At 36.4% G+C, this 24,080-nt stretch overlaps 2 protein-coding genes across 2 annotated transcripts in view; both read left to right on the forward strand.

Moving 5' to 3' along the window:
- The window catches only part of LOC137984542 (uncharacterized), a 30,832-nt gene extending 29,841 nt beyond the window's left edge, over positions 1-991 (forward strand). The window contains exon 7 of the mRNA XM_068831708.1: positions 540-991. Within this exon, the coding sequence (XP_068687809.1) occupies positions 540-958 (419 nt within the window). The 3' untranslated portion in view covers positions 959-991. The remainder of the gene's footprint in view (positions 1-539) is intronic.
- A 397-nt stretch (positions 992-1,388) lies between these two features.
- Positions 1,389-24,080, forward strand: part of LOC137984914 (ankyrin-1-like) — a 30,493-nt gene continuing 7,801 nt past the window's right edge. Inside the window, exons 1-5 of the mRNA XM_068832250.1 lie at positions 1,389-1,483; positions 18,136-18,183; positions 18,837-18,935; positions 19,295-19,393; positions 19,915-20,013. Of these exons, the coding sequence (XP_068688351.1) occupies positions 1,457-1,483; positions 18,136-18,183; positions 18,837-18,935; positions 19,295-19,393; positions 19,915-20,013 (372 nt within the window). The 5' untranslated portion in view covers positions 1,389-1,456. The remainder of the gene's footprint in view (positions 1,484-18,135; positions 18,184-18,836; positions 18,936-19,294; positions 19,394-19,914; positions 20,014-24,080) is intronic.

The following is a 24,080-nucleotide window of genomic DNA, read 5'->3' on the forward strand; positions in this document are numbered from 1 at the left end:
TCTGCAACAAGAGGATACCCAATGATTTCAGACCAAATTGCACTCCACTCACTTCAATTACCATTACGAATCAAAAGAGAGACATGAGATTCTACCGTTTGTCACAACCTACAACCCGGCCGTCTGAAAATCTCCAAAAGGCTCTATGAAATACCATTACATTATCCAGAACCAACGGGCCCGGGTCTCTCTGGGATTTTCAAAGACAAACGGATTGTCGCTTGAAGATTTGAAAATTCGTTATGGACATCCTAGATGGTGCAAAAAAACCCTTCTACCGAACCAACAAGTACAACAACACAAGAAGACAATTTCATATACTCGAGTCTACCAAGTTAAAAGCGTAGAAATTATTCTTTCACCTACGAACGGTGTTCCCGTACAGGAATGGTAAAACAGCCAGTACACAAAACCATCCCTAACCCTATTGGATCACGTTTATGCCAATGTAGAAGCTGTGGATAAGATAACTTAATTAAAACAATACTCAAAGATGGAGTCTTTGCTCTGATTGATAATATCTACCTTTTTATTTTCAGACAAGTTTCTCAAGATCCTAATCAGTGCACCAAGTCTGGAGAAAGAACAACAGGAAGAAGTCTATAAACTGTTAGCTCAGTCAATCCAAAACTTTGAGAAATTCCGTGAAAATTCCTCGGATAATCTAAGTGCATTGGTAGCCTTCATTAAACTTTTAGAAAGTGGCTACCAGGCTTCCTTAGTGTCTGTCGGCGTGGGCTCTCTTGAAGTCACTGTGGATTGCCAAACCTTAAAAGGTCTTGAACGTCTGTGGAATGACTATCTCTCTGGTCACCTCAATAGCATGGCTGAGCAGTACCTTGTAACCGATGAAATGAAGCAGAAACTCGGCCTGGAGGCAATAAGCCTGAAAACAACCATAGAAGAGGAAAACTACTTGATCTGCAAAAAAGCTCTTCTGAAAATTTCAGGTGCTTGATTAGATAGGTATTTGATGAAACAATCAAAAGAGGTTCTGAGTTATGCATGGGAAGTAGGTACCTTGTACTAGTAGCAGTTGGACCTTGCGGCCTTTCTTGATTATAATCTACCATGTACAGTCTTTTTCTACAACTTGAAATTTGTAATGCATTAGTGCTGATAAACTGTAAAGCTGGTCAAGAGAAAAGGTACCTGGATAGTGCTTTTGTTATCCTTAACGGGAATTAATTTCCTCATGCCAGAATAGTCTGCACTACACCTATATACTTGTTTCTCTTACTAGAGTTCATGTTTTCATAAAACTGTACTCAAGCTGCACACTTTCACTTTCACTTTTGTGTACATAAACAACATAAGAAATAACAACTAAAAAGTTAATGACCAATTCTCTTTAATCCATGCAATTGTTGACATGTCTTCGTTTTTAGGAGAAGCAGACCATGCTTTCTTATCCTTTCAAGCAGGTGTACTTCATCAAGGATCAGGAGCAAGTGGGATGGACACATTTGCAGATTACAACGTGGTAAGTTTCTTGCATTATTTGCAAATGGGAAGCAGTAAAGATCGAGCCTAATGGATTCCTAAAAACCATGGGTGTACATCGGAACAGCAATAGGCACATATCTGGGTATCTTTACTGAATGTAGACTATAAAATAGCGACGAGGACCATTGCTCTGCGTTTAGAGAAGATATTGCTGAACTTAATTCATCCCTGTCAATCTGGATATGTTAAAGGAAGGTTCATTGGAGAAAGTATTAGGCTAATAGCAGATATAATGCACTTCACTAAAGCGAAGAATATTCCAGGGGTAGCCGTGTTTTTGGATTTTGAGAAAGCGTTTGACTCGATTGAGTGGAATTTTATTCATAGATGCCTCGAAACGGTCTCATTTCGGTCTTGACCTCCGACAATGGATAAAAGTGTTTTATACAGATATCTCTAGTTGTGTTCTGAATAACGGATACGCCTCAAAACATTTTCATCTAGAGCGCGGGGTGCGTCAAGGTTGCCCACTTTCCGGCACATTATTCGTTATTGCTATTGAGTTACTCGCACAACGTATTAGACGCTCAAAAGAAATGAAAGGTATTCCAATAGATGAACATAATGGGGTTAAACTTTCGCAATATGCAGACGACACAACTGTACTTCTTTCTGATGTCCAGTCACTGTCAAGGTTAGTAGTATAGGAGTTGGGGGTACGAGACCATTTTTGCAAAAATGTTCTCATACCAACCCAACTCCATACTACTTTCCATTTAATGGCTACCAATTATTGATCTCGTATTTATGATCTCATATTTTCGAAAATCTATATGTTTTTAAAATAATATTTCATGTAATAGTATAATGATAATAGTATAATGATAATAGTATAATGAGTTGTAAAGAACTGCATAAAGAACTTGTCAATATGGAAGAAATGGTCTGTCCATTTTGCAATAAACAAATCTCAAAGCATACTAAAAAAACAGAGCAATGTTGTGATGAACCGTTTATAGTGAATGATAACAATATGCTAGTTTGTAAAAAATGTGGGTCAGTTAATGGCTATAAACCACTTATAGAATTTGTTGATTTTCACTCAAATAAGCATAGATTCCATCGTAAAAGTGTTTACCAAAGAAAATGTCATATAGAAAACATAATGAATAACATAGCTGCAAAAAATGGTTTTCAGATAACCGTGAAAAATAGAGATAAGATATTGAGAATTTTTGATGAAATTGGTAAGGTCGTAAAATCTGTGAATATAGACAGAAAGCGTATGATTAACATAAATTTCATTTTGAAACAAATATTTAAAATGCTTGATCTTCCTTTTGAAAAGGTCAAGACGAGTAAATCCAAAAAGACACTTCAATCATATGAACAATATTGGAAGGACATAAAGACACTGATAATCGATGAAATAAACACAATAGTTAAGGAATGAATTTGTCATTGTATTTAGCGTAGAACTTGTCAACACTAGGACAAACATCAGTCACAAAATCATCTACATTTTTTAATTCTGTGTGAAACGATGGTTGAAAATCACCGCTTCTCAACATGTCTTTTATTGAATTCAATAGATGTTGATAACTTTGGTACGCGTATGTGCAATTTTGTATTTTAAGATTTAGTGATTGGAAATACATGTAAGACTTGATTAACAAAGCACAAGTGCTTATTGCTACTAGGGCTATACCGCCAGTTGCAACAGCACTAATAATTCCACCAGTACCGGTTAAAATAGAAACAGTATTTCCTAACAGTTTTAATTTTTTGTAACGTTTCACAGCTTGCTTGTAAGCCCAGCACTTTTTGTGATATGCCTTATAATAGCTCTTTAGTTCGTCAACCTGATCTTTGAACCAGAATTACCACCAGAATACGATTATGCATTAGATGATGAAGACATGGACAATGAGATATTGAATGATCTTGGTCTTCAAAATTATGATTCTGTTGAAAAGGTAATGAATCAAGAACAAATGACTAAACTAAAAAACAAAAAATATCTCAAAAAGATTGTCAATGCAGCTAAAACAAAAAGAAATCAATTAAAAGGTTATAAGGGTCATATAAGTAAACAATTCAACAGTGGTTCAATTTCTGAAGCTATAAAACAACAGGAATACAAAGGAATAGACAACGCAAGAGCAACTTTAAACGCATACATAGATCATTATGAAAATAAAATGGAAACAATGAAAGGTTCTGGTAGGAAAAAACAAAAAGGTGGTAATGTGATATTTTTCAACAAACCGAAAGAACTCATAAAAAATTGGATTTGATCATTGGTGAGATATTGGCTGGTAATACAAGCATTGACATGCGAAATATGGGTGTTTCCATATTGGACATGCTTTTAAAGACATCAACAATCAACAGATCGCAATATGGTAAATTATACAAACAATATTTCAAAATTTAATGTAGCTTTATTGTATAATGCAACGAGAGATAGTTTTATCATCTTATAGTGTAAAAAATGAATTGGGTAACAAACCAGAAGATTTCACAACGAATTTTACCAGACCTATAATTCTAGACAATAATAAGCAATATGTCATTGGTCTGAATCGAGTTATTAACATGAGTTTCACATGGTTTAATGTAAATGCTGGATACAAAAATCAATTGATCAAATACAGTTCAGACAACGGTTCGGCTTTCAAAGACATCACCCTTCCAGCCGGTGTGTGGAATTATACAGATTTCAACAAATACATAAAAAATCTAACGAAAATCAGTAAAAAAACTGGCGATAAAACTGTTGATACGTATCCGATAACTCTTGAATTCGATGATACAATATTCAGGGTTACTATCATATTAGCTCAGAATTACCAACTTGATTTGAGAGCAAGTAATTTTAATGACCTGATAGGTTTTGACAAAAAGATATTAGCAAGTGGAACGCATATTGGACTAAGAGTGCCAAATCTCAGTCAAGACACAGACATACTCAATATTCATTGTGATTTAATTGACAAATCGCTTGTAGACGGCAAAGAAACAGACATCATTTATTCATTTTCAACCAGTGTACTAACTCCAAGTTACTCCTTCACCCTCGAACCACGACGAGTTACATTTAATCCAGTTAATAAAATTTCAATTTCATCAATCAGAATCCGGATAACCGATGGAAAAAGAAGATTACTGAATCTAAACGGAGCGGATACATCTTTTTCACTGATTTTGAAAAGCATAGAATAATATAACATAAAAGTATAAATGAAACCGTATGAATTCAAGAGGTTTTATCATCCAAACTTGGTAGATTTGTTTTTCGACACAAAGGGTTTGGACTTATCATTGATAATATTTTTAAACCGTTAAAGAGTGTGGCATCATCTGTTTTCAAGAAATTTGCTAAGCCAATAGCAAAGAAGGCATTAGAATCAGGGGTTTCCCATGCAGGTGATAAAATTGGTAAGGCGGCGGCAGAAAAGTCAGGAGACCTGATAATGAAAAGATTGGCGAATTTGAGAAAAGGAGCTACAACACAAAGGGCAATTGTTCCATCCTCACCCATTAAACAGCGAGATGAAAGTACTGATATGATCCTCAACAGATTGATATCAGGATCTGGAAGAAGGCGTAGAGTCTTCAAATAAATAACATGATAGCAAAATTATATAATATAATAGTATAAATGGCTTTTAGAACAAGTGAATTTTTACAAAGAAATGAGTTGGTGCGTTTCCAACTTGATGATGTAATTAGAGCCCCAGCCAATGGTCAACATCAGGATAAAAATGGATATACATTCACAATCAATGATCGATCTAGTTTCTACGATTGGTACAATGCTTATTTCGAGGTTCAGTTTCAGGTACAAAAACTCGCTGACGGTACAGCTTATGGTGCAGATCGTATAACAGTTATTATGGATCTCATTCATTGATTGGTCATATGATGATAAAAAGCGCTGGTAAAATTGTGTACGACACGGATAATCTTCATAAGGTTGTTTTTGTAAAAAACCTGCTAGAATATAGTGACGATTTTAGTCGCTCAGTAGCAAAGAACAGTCTTTGGTATTTAGACACAAGTCATCTGATAGCAAATGCCAATCAGAATGCAGGATTTGAGGCTAGACGACTTTTGACAACCGGGAATTCTGATGTAAATGTCATCATACCTCTTAATCGTTACAGTTTTTTTGAAGAGTTGGAGGGTAAGATGTTGGTACCAATGCAGCTTGAATTTACTTTGAAGCTACCGGATGATAGAGAACTACTTCAAAAACTTGATGCAGTTGATGATGGAAGAGTTGTCATTGACAGATTTCTACTATGGGTTCCAAAGTTAACACCAAAAGACAGTCTGTATGATAAGTTCATTGGTTCTTTTTTGAAACAAGACAAATGGACGTATCTCAGAGAAATGTATCAAATGTCAAGTCCAAGAAATGGTAGTGGATTCTTTCAGATTTCTTCTAGTATTGACAATGTTAAAGCAATTTTTGTATACCTACAACGAGCCAAAACAAGGAATTCGGCGACAAATCCATATGAATTTGATACATTTAATATAAATGCCGATCGTGGGAATGGTAGTTATTTGACAACATGTCGTCTAGAATATGGTAATGGAGTATTCTACCCAGAAGCTGAGATAAGCTGAAATAGCTTTGATACTGAACTATAAAAATACACAAAAAGCAATCATAGATCACGTTCACGAAGACGATAAACAATTGATGAAACACAAAATGAAGGTAAAATCAGGGGGTAACGAAACGTTACCCCTTGATGGGAGCCCTGAAACTGGGGGTAACGTTTCGTTACCCCTCTATGTGAGCATTGAAAAGACCATTGAATGTTTCTTTATAAATGAATCTGGTTTTTATTCACTAATTCTTTCTTCCAAACAACCTAAAGCAAGAGAATTCAAACATTGGGTTACAAGCAAAGTTTTACCATCAATCAGAAAAAAGGGATATTATGACGCAAAAAGCAAAAAATTATTGATTGAAAGTGAATATGACTTGCATTGCAAAGTGGTATCATTTATAAGAGACAAATATCCTGAAAAAGCTTTAATGATCGCTGGTCTAGGTGAAAACCAAAAATCGCCTTTAATACGCTCAACATCATGGAAAAAAGGTTACATGTCAGGACAATGCGATCTCATGCTGTTAAACCCGACAAGTAAACACAATTCTTTATGCATTGAATTTAAAAGCCCGACAGGTTCATACAATGTGTCTGAGAAACAACTTCATATGAAAAAGATGTATGAAACGAACAAATGTAAGTATCTTATGAGCAATTCTTATGATGACGTTATATTTGAAATCATTAAACATATGGAAGAAAGTAACAAATATATTGAACGCAGATCAAAAACCATTTAAAAAAATATATAAATGTATATTATATGAACAAGTTTCCGAAAAAAACTCAATCTTAATCTCAATCCGAATCGGAAGAATCTGAAGAATATTCTTTGTATGAAACAGAAACAGAAACAGAAGAATCCCAATCGTCGACACAAGAATCTGATTAAACGCAACACATTTAAAATAATGTATATAGTGAATTATATATGGAAGAAAAGAAAGTAAAAATTCAAAGAGGGAGACCTCGATATTACACTGAAGAAGAAAGGAGAAAGAGAAAAACGGACTACATGCTTCACAAACCTTGGTTCTGTGTTATTTGTAATAACGATAAGGATTACACCCTAGCAGGTAAACATTGTCATCTTCAAACAAAGAAGCATTATCGCAATGCTTTGGTATACAATTTGCAAAAAGAAACGGAAGAAACCATTCATATGATCAATTTTCGATAGTTCAAATCATTCATTATCTGGATGTTTCGAATTTTGCGACTGTTTAAACGCACATCTAAATACACTTAAAAGAATATTATCTATAGATAATATATAGAATGAATAATATGTCACATTATAGTATGAATAAAAAAGATCTCAAAAAACTGAGTAAATCTGAACTGATCAAATTGCTATTGAAGCAAGCCAACACCAAGGACTGTAAAACCAATCAGACCAATACCGAAACCAAGAAAGAGTGTAAAACAAATGGTACAAGATTATGAAAACAACATAATTCTTCCACCACTAGAATTCAGGGATAAACCAGTTCCAGCACCAAGAACAAAAAAACCAGTGCCAGCACCTAGATCCAAAAAACCAGTGCCAGCACCTAGAACTAAGATTGAGCAAACAGCAAAAGCATTAAAAGGTTACACAAAGTCTTTTGAGATAAATATCAAAAACAACAAAGACCCACTTATGCAACTGCAAAATACAAGAAAGGCCGTTGCTAACCATATTGAAAACATATTAATATCAATGAAAGGGCTCAAGTTTGTTGAAACACTGAGGGTGACATTTGAAAAGGAAACAGGTCATGAAGAAAGAGTCATTAAAACAGCTTATTTCAACAGTCAACCCCAAACAATAACAAATGACACACAAATTGAACTAGCTTTGTCTTTATCAAAACAGAAAATCTTGAATAAGATTGCAGTTTGGATTTCAGAAGGATCTGGTTGGACTGTTCAATCTGTTGACAATCATTATCTCAATGTGGTAAAATACGAACCAATGAAAGGATCATCATACATTAAACTACCAAATGAACTCAGAAACAGTGCAAAAGGATTGATCAACATGAAAAATGATAATAATGAATGCTTCAGGTGGTGTCATATTCGACATCTTAATCCTCAAGACAAATACCCACAGAGAATCAAAAAATCAGATAAAGCATTCATTGAAAATTTGAATTATTCAGGAATTGAATTTCCAGTGACTACCAAACAGTACAACAAAATAGAAAAAAATAATGAGATCAACATCAATGTATTTGGTTATGAAGAAAAACAAAAATATCCCATTTATGTATCAAAAGAAAAGTATGAAGATTGTATGAATCTGCTTCTTATAACAGAAAATGAAAACAAGCACTATGTTTTAATCAAAGATTTCAACAAGTTTATGTAAAATCAAACAAAGCACAAAGAGAGGAAGCACTTCTGCATGTATTGTCTTCAGTGTTTTAGCTCTGAATTGGTGTTGACTGATCATAAAGAAAACTGTATCCAAGTGAATGGAACACAAGCGATTAAAATGCCAACAAAAGATGATAACATACTAAAATTCAATAATTTCCATAAACAACTACCAGTTCCATTTGTAATATATGCAGATTTTGAAGCCATAACTGAAAAAATTCATGGATGTCAACCCAATGATGACAAATCATACACAGAGGCTTATCAGAGACACACAGACTGTGGTTATGGATATAAGGTTGTGTGTTGTTATGATGATAAATACACGAAACCAGTACAAATTTATAGAGGTGAAAAAGCCGTTTACAAATTTATGGAAGCTATGCTGGATGAAGCCAAATATTGCAAGAAGATTATAAAAAAATATTTCAATAAACCATTGAGAATGACTAAAGATGATGAAGAAAAATTCCAAAAAGCTGACAAATGCCATATATGTGAGAAAGAATACAATAAAACTGATGTAAGAGTAAGAGATCACTGCCATGTGACTGGTCAGTACAGAGGATCCGCTCATCAAGATTGTAATCTTAACTTCAGAATAACTGATAAAATACCAGTTATGTTTCACAATCTCCGTGGGTATGACAGTCATTTTATAATGCAAGAGATTGGTGAAATAGCTAAAAATCACACTTACAAAAACAAAAAGGGAGAACTATGCCAAATGAATATAAACGTTATCCCAAATAATATGGAAAAGTATATGGCTTTCATGTTGGGTAATCACTTAACCTTCATTGATAGTTTCCAGTTCATGAGCTCAAGTTTGGAGAAACTGGTCAGCAATCTACCGAAAGAATCATTGAAATATACCTCTCAAATATTCAAAAACGAAAAGCTTGATTTGATGTCACAAAAAGGAGTATATCCATACGACTTCATGGACAGTTTTGATAAATTCGATGAAAAGCTACCACCAAAAGAAGAATTTTACAGTATATTGAATGATGAACATATAAGTTATGAAGACTATACACATGCCCAGAATGTGTGGAATACATTCTCTCTCAAAAATATGGGTGAGTACCATGACTTATATCTCAAATCTGACATACTTCTGTTGGCTGATGTATTCGAAAACTTCCGAAAGACCTGTCTGCAATACTATAAACTTGATCCATGTCATTATTTTACATCTCCTGGTTTGTCATGGGATGCTATGCTAAAAATGACTGATATCAAATTAGAGCTTATGACTGATATTGATATGTTTCAATTCATCGAAAAGGGCATGCGAGGCGGAACAAGCTACATCGCAAACCGATACGGAAAGTCGAATAATAAATACATGAAAACATATGATGAAAAGGCGCCCTCAAAGTATATAATGTATCTTGATGCTAACAATCTGTATGGTTGGGCAATGAGCCAATACCTTCCAACTGGTGGTTTCAAATGGATGACAAAAAAACAGATAGACAATATAGACTTAGCTAGGTACAGAGAAGACAGCACTAAAGGTTTGATACTAGAAGTAGACCTAACATATCCGGAAGAACAACATGATTTGCATAATGACTACCCACTAGCACCGGAAAAGGTTAAAGTAGGTAAAAACATGCTATCAGAATATTCCAAAAAAATCGCTAAGAAATACAATATCTCAACTGGTTTAGTTTGTAAATTAATGCCAACATTAAGCAACAAAGAAAAGTATGTTCTTCATTATAGGAACCTACAATTGTACACCGATCTTGGTTTGAAAATAACTAAAGTCCATCGAGTACTAGAGTTCAATCAGTCCGCATGGTTAAAGCAATATGTCGATTTCAATACGCAGAAGAGAACCAATGCCAAAAATGCTTTTGAGAAAGACTTCTTCAAGCTTATGAACAACAGTGTATTTGGAAAAACAATGGAAAATATTAGAAAGCGAGTAGATGTCAGATTAGTGACTGATGAAAACAAACTATTAAAAATGGCTGCTAAACCCATTTATGTAAGCAGTAAGATCTTCAATGAAAACTTAGTAGCAGTACATAAAATCAAAGAAACACTTACCCTAAACCGACCAGCTTATGTAGGTATGTGTATCTTAGATCTAAGCAAGACGTTAATGTATGATTTTCATTATAACTACATAAAACAAAAATACGGCAGCAAAGCAAAATTATTATTCACCGACACCGACAGTCTTACATATGAAATAGAAACCAATGATGTGTACCAAGACTTTTGGAATGATAAAGACAAATTCGACAACAGTGATTATCCACAAGATTCACAATATTTCAACACAACAAATAAAAAAGTGATCGGTAAATTCAAAGATGAAGCGGCAGGCATACCGATAACCGAATTCGTCGGATTGAGATCAAAAATGTATTCATATATGAAAGACAATGACAAAGGCGGAAAGACAGCAAAGGGAATCAAGAAAAATATTATCACAAATAACATCACTCATAAAAATTACAAAAATGTTCTGTTTAATAACGAACAAATGCATCACACAATGAAAACAATCCGAAGCAACTTACATCAACTTGGAAGCTATGAGCTTAACAAAGTGTCATTATCTTGCTTCGATGACAAGCGGTACATTCACAATAATGGTGTGACAAGTTACGCATACGGTCACTATAAAATCTAAAAAGTTGGCTGCTGACGTCACGGCACAGCAGTGCCGGTCTACATACAAGTACCGCAAGCACAATCTGAATGATAAAGTTTACTCATAAAGTTTACTCATAAAGTTTACTCATAAAGTTTACTAAAATGTGAGGCTTTTGATTTGTTGAAAATCACGGGAAAACCCCTTTTCTTTATTTCCGAGAATGTCATGCTTTGTGATTTTTCTAAGAAAGTCACGCATTTTAAATAACATATAGATTTTCAAAATACGAGATCAAAAATACGAGATCAAAAATTGGTAGCCATTAAATGGAAAGTAGTATGGAGTTGGGTTGGTATGAGAACATTTTTGCAAACATGGTCTCGTACCCCCAACTCCTATACTACTAAGGTTATTTGATTTATTATCGCTTTTAGAAAGGTGCTCTGGTCTAAAATTAAATCAAAATCTGAAATGTTATGGCTTGGCTCTATGCGTAACAGAAAAGACACCATACATGATCTCCAATTGAGCGCCGAGCCAGTTTACGCGCGTGGCGCGCATTTTAGATATGATCTAGAAGTGTCTGAAAAGAAAATTTCTTTTGACAAATTAGGATCTTTAAAGAAAACATTGAATATGTGGTCCCAAAGAGACCTCTCCATCGCTGGCAGGATAAATATAATTAAAACATTAGCACTGTCAAAACTTGTGTTTATCTGCAGTGTCATGAATACCCCTAAAGAATTTAGTAAAGAAGTAAACAAGATTACGTTCGATTTTATTTGGGATCACAAGCCTGCCAAAATAAAAAAGACTACCCTTATCAAGCAAAAAACAGCTGGTGGCCTGGACATGAAGGATTTTTCTCTCTTCGACAAAGCGCTTAAGTTAAACTGGGTGAAACGGTTATGCTCTAACTCAAGTGCTCCATGGCAGTACATACCTAAATTGCTGCTAGCCGATGTTGGCGGTACAGAACTGTTTAAAGTGGTACTACGACCAAAAAAAATTTTTGTTTTTCCTTTGGATTTCAAAACTATGTTAACTAAACACTAACTCACCCAAGTTTTAAGTTCTGATTTTAAAAAGACACCTGTTTATTTTAGCTGGAATTTTCTTATCTATTGGTCCGCCATTACCAACTTTAAAATCTTGAGAGAGCTGGGTCGAGGAGAAAATGACGTCAAACACTCACTAGTTTAAGAATGTAATGCGTGTGTACGCGACCTAATTAATATGCGGCACGGGAGTTTCGGGCTTTCAGACTTTTCAACCCGTGTTTTGCATATATAATAAATTGCGTTTACACGCTGAAATTTTAAGCTAGTGAGTAAATGACGTCATTTTCTCTAGATTCAACCCTCTGAGGTCCAATCGGCCAGTTTTGAACGTGAGTAATGGCGGACCAAGAAATCCAAAACTTACACTCAAAATAAACAGCCTTTGGATAAAACTCAAAACTCAAAATTTTGCCAGTTAAGTGTTAAGCGAACACGCTTTCAAAATCTGAAGAAAAAAAGGAAATGATTTTTTGATCATAGTACCACTTTAAATGTAATTATGATTATAATCTCCTTGACCTAAACAACCACCTTCCTGCTTTCTACAAACAAATCATTTTCTACTGGCAGGACATCGCAACAGCCACACCTAAAAATAAAAATGAGGTTCTCTCGCAGCCAATCTGGAATAACCGATTTTTAACTGTGAATAAGAAAATGGTATTCTTTCCTCATTGGTATCAGGCAGGAATAAAACAAATCTCGGATCTTTTTGACTCCTGTGAGGGCCATTTCCTCCCATTTAATTCTTTTTGCAGTAAATTCAATGTAAAATGTAGCTTTTTACAATATTATAGCATTTGCTCTTTTATTCCTCAAAATTGGAAGAAACTATTGCAAGAATGTTCCAAAGACTCGGTCACGCCTCCCACCTCAATCTGTTCACTGTCATGTAAGGCAATATACAGTATCCTACTTTACCTTGAAGATCTACCTCCACCAACTTCTGAGAAAAAACTTTTAGAGTCTGGCGTCGAGAAAAGTGACTTGTCTAAAATCTACCTCCTACCATTCAAAGCCACGAGAGAAATTAAATTGACGATGTTCCAATATCAAAAATCATTCACCGAATTTTACCAACGAATAGCTTGTTATATAAAATGAAAAAGTTACCTCGCCCTTCTGTCCCTTTTGTCCTTCTGAGTGTCAGACCCTGTGGCATTTGCTTGTAAACTGCAAGCACGCAAATTCCTTTTGGGATGGATTCCGGGAGTGGTACTCAACCTCTAGTAATACGAAACTGCTTCTGTCAGAACTGGAGGTTATGTTCGGAATTATTCCCTGTCACAACTACTGTTTGGGCCTTAACCATCTTATTATTTTAGGTAAATATTTCTTATATGTTAACGCTTTAAATACCATAAAGTACAATTTCGGTGATTTTGCCTCTCTTGTGCGCGAAAAAATTAATATAGAAAAATATATTGCAGTCACTTGTAATAAGGAGAAAGAGTTTAGGAACAAATGGAAATTTTTTCTGTCCTTATAAAATTACATTGTGTCCTTCTACTTCTCAGCTTCTGTCTTTTGATTTTCTTGCTATCTATTTATTTAACAGCCTATTAAATTCTAGAAAACCAATACTCTACATAGTGGAAGTAACAAACAAAATTCTTATTAGTGACTCGAACAATTAAAATGTAAATAATTACGTTGTAAACAGATCAACTGTAATTCCATTTGACTAGTGTTATGGTATTGTCACATGTATCGTATGTAGTGCAAGTTAATGTAGTGCAAGTATTGTGTAAGAAGTAAGTACAAGTGTAAATCATGTAAAAAAATAAATAAAAAAAATATATAAAAAATAAATAAAAAATAGGCACATTGATGTTAAAAATACAAAAGAACGGTAAAAAAGGAGAAAACAGCAAACAAAACAAAAACAGACATTTATTTTTATCCTGGCATGCATGCAGACATCTCAACTGGCTGTAATTTGAGTTTTGTATGAACGTACTGTGGCAACGATGTTATGCATTGACTGCCGTGAAAAATCATGAAAAGGCGTGTCCGTGATTTTTCCCAAAAGGACAATAATTGTGGAAATGCTTTTCATTGACATTCATCGATCATTAAAGATTATGTAGGGCAGTTACAAATGCCTTTCCTTCTGCTCAAGTTTGTTTATAACTTTGATGATCAAAATTTAATATTTTAAGTATGTCCTTCATGTATTAAGTCTTGTCATATCTACATCCTCTATGGGTTCATTACTAAAATCTTCGAACTTTGCTTATTTCAAATGCTGCAATACTAAGCTACAGGACAAAGAGATGTGGGAGCTACATCAAAGCCATTTAACTACAGGTTCTTTCAAATTATGGTGAATTTTAGCTTACTTCATGACTGAAGAGATCAACTTGTTGTCTTACCTTGAGAGTTTTAAAGAACTAATGAAGTACTTAGCCTCCTTGCAGCCGTCTTTTGTGTCAGTTCCATCCTCCCTCCCCACAAACGTTTGCTGAAGCAAGCTGGGCCTGCCATTCCCTTTGTGCGAGAATATTCAATCAGACTCGAGCTATTGTTACAAGATAGCCAATTGTAAAGCAGCTTATAAAATGGTTAGAAATTTACGCGCGAAAACTCTTCACGGTATTCAATGTTTAAAATGTTGTGTTTATCGGTTTGTATGGAGGTTAATACAACAAAAAAGCTTGTCAATGGTGACCTTCGAGGTTATATATGTGGTAGTACTCCTCCTGTCAAAGAAAGGACGTCAACCTCTACTCCGAGAATGACTTGTTTGTGTGTACAAACCCATGCTATAAACGCCTTCTTAAACTCGAGACGTTAGAGAAAAACATCTTTGACTTGAAACAAGAACTCACGAGCAGTTTTGATGGTAATGTGGAGGCAGCTAGGGTGAAAAGACAACGACAACTCAGAGCAAGCTTACTCGTCCTGGGGCGTCAATATCTCTGAAGTTTTGTTTTTTGGGAGCTCCCAGTGTAGCTAGAATGGTACAGTGTATAGGACTGCACCAGTATCCCAGAGGTCATGGGTTTGAATCCTGCCAGAGTTTTTCAGGCTCTCCTTTTGTTACTGCTCTACATCTTGACTTGATTTTTTCCGCAGTTCAAATTTGTCTTTCCTATATTAAGTCTTGACATAAACCAACTATATTTCAGTTGAGCAAAGTACCTCTGATCATTAGTTATCTGCATGAAACTCTCAAGGAAAGACAACAAATTGATCTCTTTATTCATAAAGTACACTAAAGTTCACCATAATTTGAAAGAACCTGTAGTGTCACGGCTTTCATGCAGCAAGGAGCAAGGGTGGCACAGTTGGTTAGTGTGCGGCCTTGGTGCAAGAGGTCCCGAGTTCGATCCCCGGATCTCACATCCTTGGTTGCGACTTCTTTCCTTTCATGGTAGCCTAAGTAGCTTTAAATACCCTTAAAACGGTGCACTGATAAAAAGAGGGGGGTAAAATGAGCGTACCGTCAGCTTCCTGGAGAATACTCTCTAGAGAGTAAAGGAACTCCCGACGTTAAATAAGGTGTACCTTTACCTTAACCTAGCTCCCACATTCATTTGTCCTGTTGCTTGTAAGTTAAACGTTAAATCAGACTTGCCGAAAAAGAACACGTTCGCTCTGAAATCCGAAATTCCAATTCGATTTGGAAAATTCTTAATCGTTGTATTTCAAGGAAGAATGCTCGATTAGCCACTGTTGAAATCCACTTCTCCTAGGAAATAATTTCAATGAATTTTATGCAAATGTTGAAAAGTGACAGCTTTGAAAACAACGAGTCTTGTCAAGGAACGCAATCTCGACATTCAAGACACAGAGGGAATTCGTCCGTGTGAATCTGATCGCAGCTCCGGTCAAAACAATGCTAACTTATTTACGTTTCAATCCATCACTGTGGGCGGCGATGTGAACAGGATTATTAAGAATCTACCGTCAAACAAAGCTCCCGGTTGTGACAAAGTTAATGCAAAAATTCTGAAAGATAGCTCACCAGTAATTGCTCCCATTATTAGTCTTCTCAACAATTCCTTTTCTTCGAACAGTTTTCCACTTCCTTGGAAGAAAGCAGAAGTTGTTCCAATTCCTTCTTAAATGAGGGGACAGTGAGGAGCCCTATTTTATCTAAAGTATGTGAAAGGGCAGCTCATTCACAGTTCGTGAATTTCCTCGACTTAAACAATATTGTACATCACCTGCAAAGTGGAAATAGAAAATTCCATTCAACCGAATCAGCGCTTCTTTACTTTACTGACGAACTATTTAGTAACATGGATCAAAAGAAGATATCTGTTATTGTTCTATTGGACATGTTCAAAGCTTTTGATGGCATCCGGCATGAGTTAATGTTGCATACAATCCTCAAATCTGGTGTATCGGAATCTGCGCGCGCCAGGTTTGAAAGCTACTTATCACAACGCGAACAAGTAGTTAAGATTCAGAATACCTTGTCCAACCCCTTACCCTTAATGATTGGGGTACTGCCCAGTGTTGCTTACATTATGTAAAACATTTCAAACCACTCGGCTATGTAGATGACACCAAACTCTTCCTCGGGTTCCCCTCCAGCAAACTTCACGATGTTATCTCTGCTGTAAACGAAGATCTCAAGGAAATACCGACTTGGTGTTGTAGAAATTCGCTCCTCATCAACCCCGATAAAACAAAGCTCTTGTATGTGAGGAAATTGTTCTACTGTTCGACGGTTTGGGGTACGTAACACGAGCAAAGAGAACGTTAGAAAACTTTGGTTAGTCCAGATTTGTTAGTGATATTCTTGATTCTTCCAACATCTTAGATTCTATATCTTGATGAAAAATTCTATTCACCTTGAAGTAATTGGTATTTAAGGTTCCTTGTTAGCTTTCGTCACATCCTATTTATTTAGCAGAAGACAAGGGGCTGGAATGGATGATAAGTCATCCAAATTAATTTTTTCTGTTACATCTGGGCCCAGTTGTTCAAAAGCCTATCAACACTAATTTGGGATTAAATACCAACCATGTTTTGAATTTTTCCCTTCAAAAAAGCCTTTAACAAACTAATCTTACGCTGAAGTGTAATTCAAAATTGAAGGCTAAGAATCTTATGGAAAGATTTTTGATCGGTAAATAAACTGAAAGAAAAGGTTTCCACTGATCGTGGCTTGAAACAACTGGGCCCGGCATGGTTTTCCCTAAGACGTAACTTTGGAATCCCAATTATATGCATTTGTTTGTTTATTTGTTTTTTGATTGATTGATTTATTGACGACATACCATTCGCTCCTCTTTGATGATAACTGTAAATGTCTTGGAATGTAGCTCTTAGTCGAACAATGAGAATTTAATGATAATTTAATGACAAAGCTGAGGAAGACCTGAATGAGTTGTACAAGAGATCCTTTATTGGTGAAAACAGAACACTGAAAGTAGTGGATCAGGAGAAGCAGCAGGGGCTGTAGTTCTCCCTCAACCCTCCCCTCTCTGAAACGACATTATGTTCAAAAAGCCTATCATCTGCTGGATTTTTCCCCAAAATTAGACAGAAATAATTTGTTTGCCATTGGCACAACCATGTTTCAACCCAGTTGAATTTTCAGACTCTTTTTGGGGAAAAATGAAAGTACAGGAGAATGCAAATTAGCTTACTGCAACGTATTGGCAAAATAATTTGAAATTGACTTCACAATTGACATTGTGAAAAGGTTTTTTTTTTTTTTTGTGGGGGGGGGGGGGTGTTTTTATTCCAAAGTGCTCCTTCACGTCTGATAAGGGAAATGCATTGTAGTATTTTCATAAGTGTTGGTGTCAGGTTCTACCTGTAATAAAGAGAGGCCACATGTGTAATAGGCATTATTTTCTTAAGTGAATCAAAATAATTTAGAATAGGTGACTCAGACTGAATTTGATTAGCCAGGAGATCAAGTTGACCTTATCTCTCTCACTGCTGTAAAGTTACATTTAACCCTGACAAGATCACAGAAAAGCAATTAAAGTCATGGATGACAATCCTTGTGTCAGGATAATTTATTTACATTTTCGTTTGCCATCAGGTCAAGGAACAGGACACAAGCTGGGCTATTAGAATGGAAAAGGCCAAAGTAAGTTCACAATGAAAAAAATACTGTTTTTAGCAACATCGGTCTGTAAACAAGGTGGATTTTTACCAGGAATATAATCTCCTTAGAGTCACATTACCTTTGACGGTGTTCAAATCCTCAGCCCCAAACTGAAACTTAAGAATACTAGTGTGTGGAGGAGATCAGTCCCTTCATTGCAGACTCCCACAACAGCGTAAAAGTAAGAAGTTCATTGTTTTAATCCTGTTACAAGCGAGACCATAGACGCATGGATTGATTAGTGCATTATTTTCTTGTCCTTAACTTCTGTTGTTTATAAAGTAGTCCAAGCTGGGTTTTTTCGATTTTTATCAAGACAGTACTTCTATTTGTTTTCATTGGCACTGTCTTAGGGCTTGAAATTCTAAACTGGCTTCTCTTGACTTTTACGACATGGTCATGTAGAAAAATTAATGTACCTTGTAAGAATATTCTACAAAACAATAGTACAGGTCAGTTACGTAGTACTTAACCGCAAGACTTTGAAACTTTGTTTGCTTCAGTGTTTTTTTGTTCTCCACATTTGTGGGCTATCTCATTTACGGACTCCACATGAAGGTTCCACGGGCGTCCACTATTTGGAGACATTGCAGAGATAACTCTGTGTTCATTTTCTCCATTTTTTTTTTCACTAGTTATCTCGAAGTGCTCTTCATAGGGCAGCAGTCAATGGACAATATGAGGAGGTCAACACGCACCTGAAGAATGGTGCAAATGTTGATGAAAGAGATCAGGTTCTTCAAGAGATTTTGTATTAGTATCTTATTTTCAGTTAAATTTCTGCATAACTCACTGAATAAATATACTATCTAGCCCAAGTTTGCTCAGCCCTTAGTGCGTGGGTTGGAACATAAATGCATGTATTCATTAAAAGACGGTCAGAAAGGGCAACACTTGGCAGTATTAAAACTTACAACCCATGGCCCTGATCTTTCTCTAATCTTCACACCAGTTTGCTAGAGAGATCATAACAAAGTGAATGTGGGTGAAGCCCAAATTGCTTTCTCTTGGCAATGTTGCTTAGCATCACTTTCAGCCAGTGCTGGACACCAGAAGTTATATATCTTGGTTTTACATTGTTTTCTTTCCCCAGTTTTTGTTAACACCGCTACACCTTGCTTGTTGGTATGGACATAAATATGTTGTGAAGCTCTTGCTAGATCATAATGCAGATGTCAATGCCTTAGACAGGGTAAGAAAGAAGAGAAGAGTTGACTCTCAGTTGATGTTCCTTTTAGCCTACTGCTACTACTGTTCACTAAGTGCCACAATGACACATAACAACGTCATTTTAAGTATAAAAATTGCTGTCGTATTCATGATCATTAGCAGCAGTAAACTTACAGATGTGAGGGTATTTAGTGAGTGTGCAGTTGATCTTCAGTGCACCCTTCGACCATTTCCATTAACTTTGGATGAGACTTAGCATGACTGGAAGGATATAAAAATATATTCGTACAGATAGGAGGGTCGTATCCGATGAGACCGTAGAGTTTACAGTGTTCTTAGCTCTTTCAAGAGTTCACAGGTTTGGTGATGTGTTGTGCAGTTTATGTTACACTTATTAGAGGAATGAAGATTATTTATAGTATGGAGTGAACTCTGCCACTGCAGTTCTCAAATAATGCAAATGCATGAAATAATTATTAAAAGAAAGACAAGAATGAATAAAACCATTCAAGTGGCGGATTAACTTCTCTTTCTCTTCTTTAGTTTCAGGTCACTCCTCTGCAGAAAGCTGAACGCCACAATCATCAGTCCATAATTCAGCTGCTCCTGGACCACGATGCAAAACCACGTCTTCAGCAACCAGTAAGTGATTTAAAATTTGTCCGTCTTGCGAGAAATACTTTAGGCAGTAAGACAATAACGTGAATTTTGTGCGGAATTAATTTACTGTCTTGCTCTTTGGAGCTTTGATTTTTATCTAAAGGTTGTTTATTTTGAGTGTAAGTTTTGGATTTCACGGTCCGCCATTACTCACGTTAAAAACTGAGCGGTTTGACCTCAAAGGTTTGGATCGAGGGAAAGTGACGTCATTTACTCACTTGCTTAAAATTTCAGCGTGTAAGCGCAACTTATTTCATATGCAAAACACGAATTTAACAAGACGCTCTAAAAAAGCGTACACTGGGTTGCCTGTGGTACATGTTACACAAAAACAGAAGGCACTGTCTGGGAAGTGGTCAAAACTAGTACACTCGAACAGGACCCACCAAACCACAAAATAGATGATGGTGTTTGCCTGCACCCCCCTTGCCTAACGTTAAAAGATGGTGTCTATATTGCATAGCCACCCCTCTATCCAGCGGTAAAAAATTACAGTGAGATTCAAACCTCACTTTTCTTGTTTGTCTAGTAATGCCGACTCTTGCTAGCTGAATATTCCTTTGTCAACTCAAATTTAAAAGCCAACAAGACGCCTCCAAAGGCGTATCCGTGGAATGCGCAAACAGTTGACACAAATTGTCGACTTACAGTGAACTTCAAGTACAGGTAAACTTCGGAAAATGGCGAGAGATTACCAGAAAGATACATCTGTAATATAACTTGAAGTTGTCTGTTGTAAAAACTCATTATTAATGTTACTAAATTTGCAAATGCAAACAAGGAAGCCCTATTAGCGGGTTCTCGGGATACGGGATCTTTCATTTATTTATTTTTTGGAATGAGACTTTATTTAAATCCTACAGTTTTGACTTCCTTCCTTAACTACGTTCATCCAAAAATTACAAGATCAGCCTTAAATCTTCCGAAAAACTTATTACAGATCACAGTTCAACAACTTATCATCCTGGGCCAGTTGTTCAAAAGCCGATTAATGCTAATCTCAGGTTAAAAATGAACAAACGAGTTTTATTCTCTACTCCCAAATGCTGTTCAAGGCTGATATTCCGTGAAAGTTTACATTTACATTTCACCGAAAAGTTGAAAACATGAAACAAAAGTTTACGCTAATCCTGGATTAAGGTAATCGGCTTTCGAACAACCGGGCCATGTATTTGAATTCCGGTTCCGCCGTAATCCTGGTTTAGTTTCTTGCAAACTGTTTAAATCTGCCGTGGCGAAGACAAGAAGACAACATGTGAACTCCATTTCTCAGAATGCTCAAAAATGTAAAATTCCGTAATTTCGCGTTCTATAGTCCAGTCCAAAGTTCTCGTTATACAATTCCATAATCTTGATTTCAGTATTAGAGTAACTTGGTACCAAACGTTTCACAATAACTTGAAATCTCGTCAAGGAAAAAGCTTAAATCCAGTAGTCCAGTCTGGGTTGAAATCGCCAAAACTCTTTCTATTATCGATTCAAAACTCAACAAAAGCTACAGGTAGTAAATAGTTCTCACAAACTACAAAAGTTCGTCATGATTCTACACTCGAGCTGAACAAAAAACTATCAAACACGAAAACAAAAAACCCTAGTGATCGCTTCTCGAGAAAACACAGTCTAGTTACTGCACTACCACACGTACGCAATGCGGTCCTACTTTAAAAAATATCCCGTATCTCCTCAGTCTCCCCCCCCCCCCCCTCTCACCCAGCCAAAAATCCCATATCTCCACTATGTTTTTTACCTAAGTTTTCCCGTGTCCTGATCGCTTTTCGGCCTTTTGGCTAAGATTAGTTTTTCGGCCAATGGTACCCATGTACTAACGTACGGTACTTTTGTCAGTGCCGTAAGGGGCAAGCACAGAACAATTTCGGTTGTTTAAGAAAAACAACCGACACTGTTCTGGCACAGAGGGTAGGGTAATGCCCGTGGTTTACCAGGGAGGATGATGAAGATTCGGTCTGATCGACACATAACTAACAACTGTGGTACACGATATTGTTTTGGTATCGTAAATCATTACCGTGTCATGGTAGATACCTTTGGTAGATACCCCCTGAGAAGACATGTGGTTCAGTAAAGTACTTAACGCAAAACGATTGAAGAAAATAAAAGCAAATCGAGAAACATTTAGCTTCAAGGCTGACAAGTTGATCATTTACAACTTCTTTTTCACTACAAGCTTAAGCGTGTACTCTGAGCTCCTGACAGCTTTCCAAAACCAATTTGCATTGAAGTCAAGCCCTTTCCGGCGGGGTTAGTAACTGGATGGGAGACGTCAAAAGATGCAACTTGCTGTCAGGAACATACGACCAAAAATTCTATTTTAATGCCCAAAAATGCGAACTAAGCAAGGTACAGATTTTGTTAGCCTGCCTTACATGTATGCAAAACAAATATTGACGCAAAAGTAAATAAACAATGATATGTAGTTTTTAAGGAGAGCAGAAGGAACTTTTAGGAAGTGTCGATCGAGAATAAGACAATTTGCGAGATGAAGCCATCATAAATTTTGTGCCACGAATATAATACAAGTTACCATCAGCGAAACACATTTCGGGAGATTTTTGTACGTTCAATCTATCGTACTTTTGGTCGTACAAGTAAAATCACAAAATCGAAAGTGACATCGATCTAAGCGGCCGCCTGTGATCAAGTTACCTTGCGTGTTTAATACTGACAACTCACGAAACAAAGGATGCATCTGTGACAAAATCAGTGACGGCAAGACACCAGGTTTTTGTTAGTTTACTTTTTTTCTTTCAAGTTTTAATAAAGTTCGACAAGATACATGTGCGAATTTAACACAAAGATCTCAATCGTTGATGTTAGCCCATGTGTCAGCTGAAGTTAAGCTCCTCCGAATGAGGTTAGTACTTGGATGGGGGACCGCTGCCAAGTCCCCGTTACGGACATCAGTAATTCGTTTTTTAAAACTTGATTTCATTTTTTATTTTGTTTGGCCGTTGAAAGCTATTTTCTTATTTTCTTTCTACGTCAAAACGGCTGAACAAACCGGTTCGCAAGAAATATTAGAGTATTCGTGCTATGCAAAATACTTCTAATGAAGTATTCGTTCTGTGCAAAATACCGTAATGTTCACAGCGGAACACAAAAGTATAATTACGAAGCAAGATCTAGAAATAGCGTTGAAAATTCTTCTTACCTTAAAAGCTTGTCTTTCTCAAAGAAAAAACATCATCGAATATTTTAATACTGTGTCAATCACGGCCGGCGGAAAGATTCCACAATAAATAATTGCTTTCCTCATTGCAACAGATCCGTGTCGCAGTGGCCGAGTGGTCTAACGCGCGCACATGATCGCGAAGCGCAGGGCAAGTATATAGTTTCTAAATGGTGCAGGGAAGTTCGGATATACTGAAGGGTATAAAAGTAAATTTACCCGATTGGAACTTAATTCAATATCCGTGGGGTATGCACATTTGTGACTACCAACAAAAAAAAGAAAATTTGATACCAGCCCGGATTTAAGACGTGGTATGCCTTCGGCATTCCACGTAATAAAATGTTGTCGGTAATGTTCATGAGATAAGTTCGAAGATAGGTGGTGTCTTTGAGAACCCCCCTACCCCAAAGGTGGGTCCTGTTCGAGTATAGTAGTTTTGACCAGTTCCCTGAATTGGGTGGTATTGAACTGCAGGGTTCCAGTTAATTTTTTCAAGTGGGGGGTCATTAAGACCATTTGAGGGTCAATAATTAACCCTATAGTGCACCTGAACTCAAATATTTTTTGGCAACAACATTACTCTCCCCGCCAAAAGCAAACATGTTTTACCATTCGTCTCTCAAAATTTCGCTTCCCATATGTCGGGCAAGATGCGCGAAGTTATCAAAACTAGCAGTAATTTGGACCCACGACCGTGATGTGAGAGGCATGGGTCTACTCACGATTTTACATCCCAAACTGCTTTGCAGTGCAACAAGAATGCAAAGCAGTTTGTGACGTAAAATCAAGAATAGACCCATGCCTCTCACATCACGGTCATGAGTCCCAATTACTGCTGCTGCTAACCCCGCCGGACAGG

The sequence above is a fragment of the Montipora foliosa genome, chromosome 14 (assembly GCF_036669935.1).
Source record: "Montipora foliosa isolate CH-2021 chromosome 14, ASM3666993v2, whole genome shotgun sequence".
NCBI lineage: Eukaryota > Metazoa > Cnidaria > Anthozoa > Scleractinia > Acroporidae > Montipora > Montipora foliosa.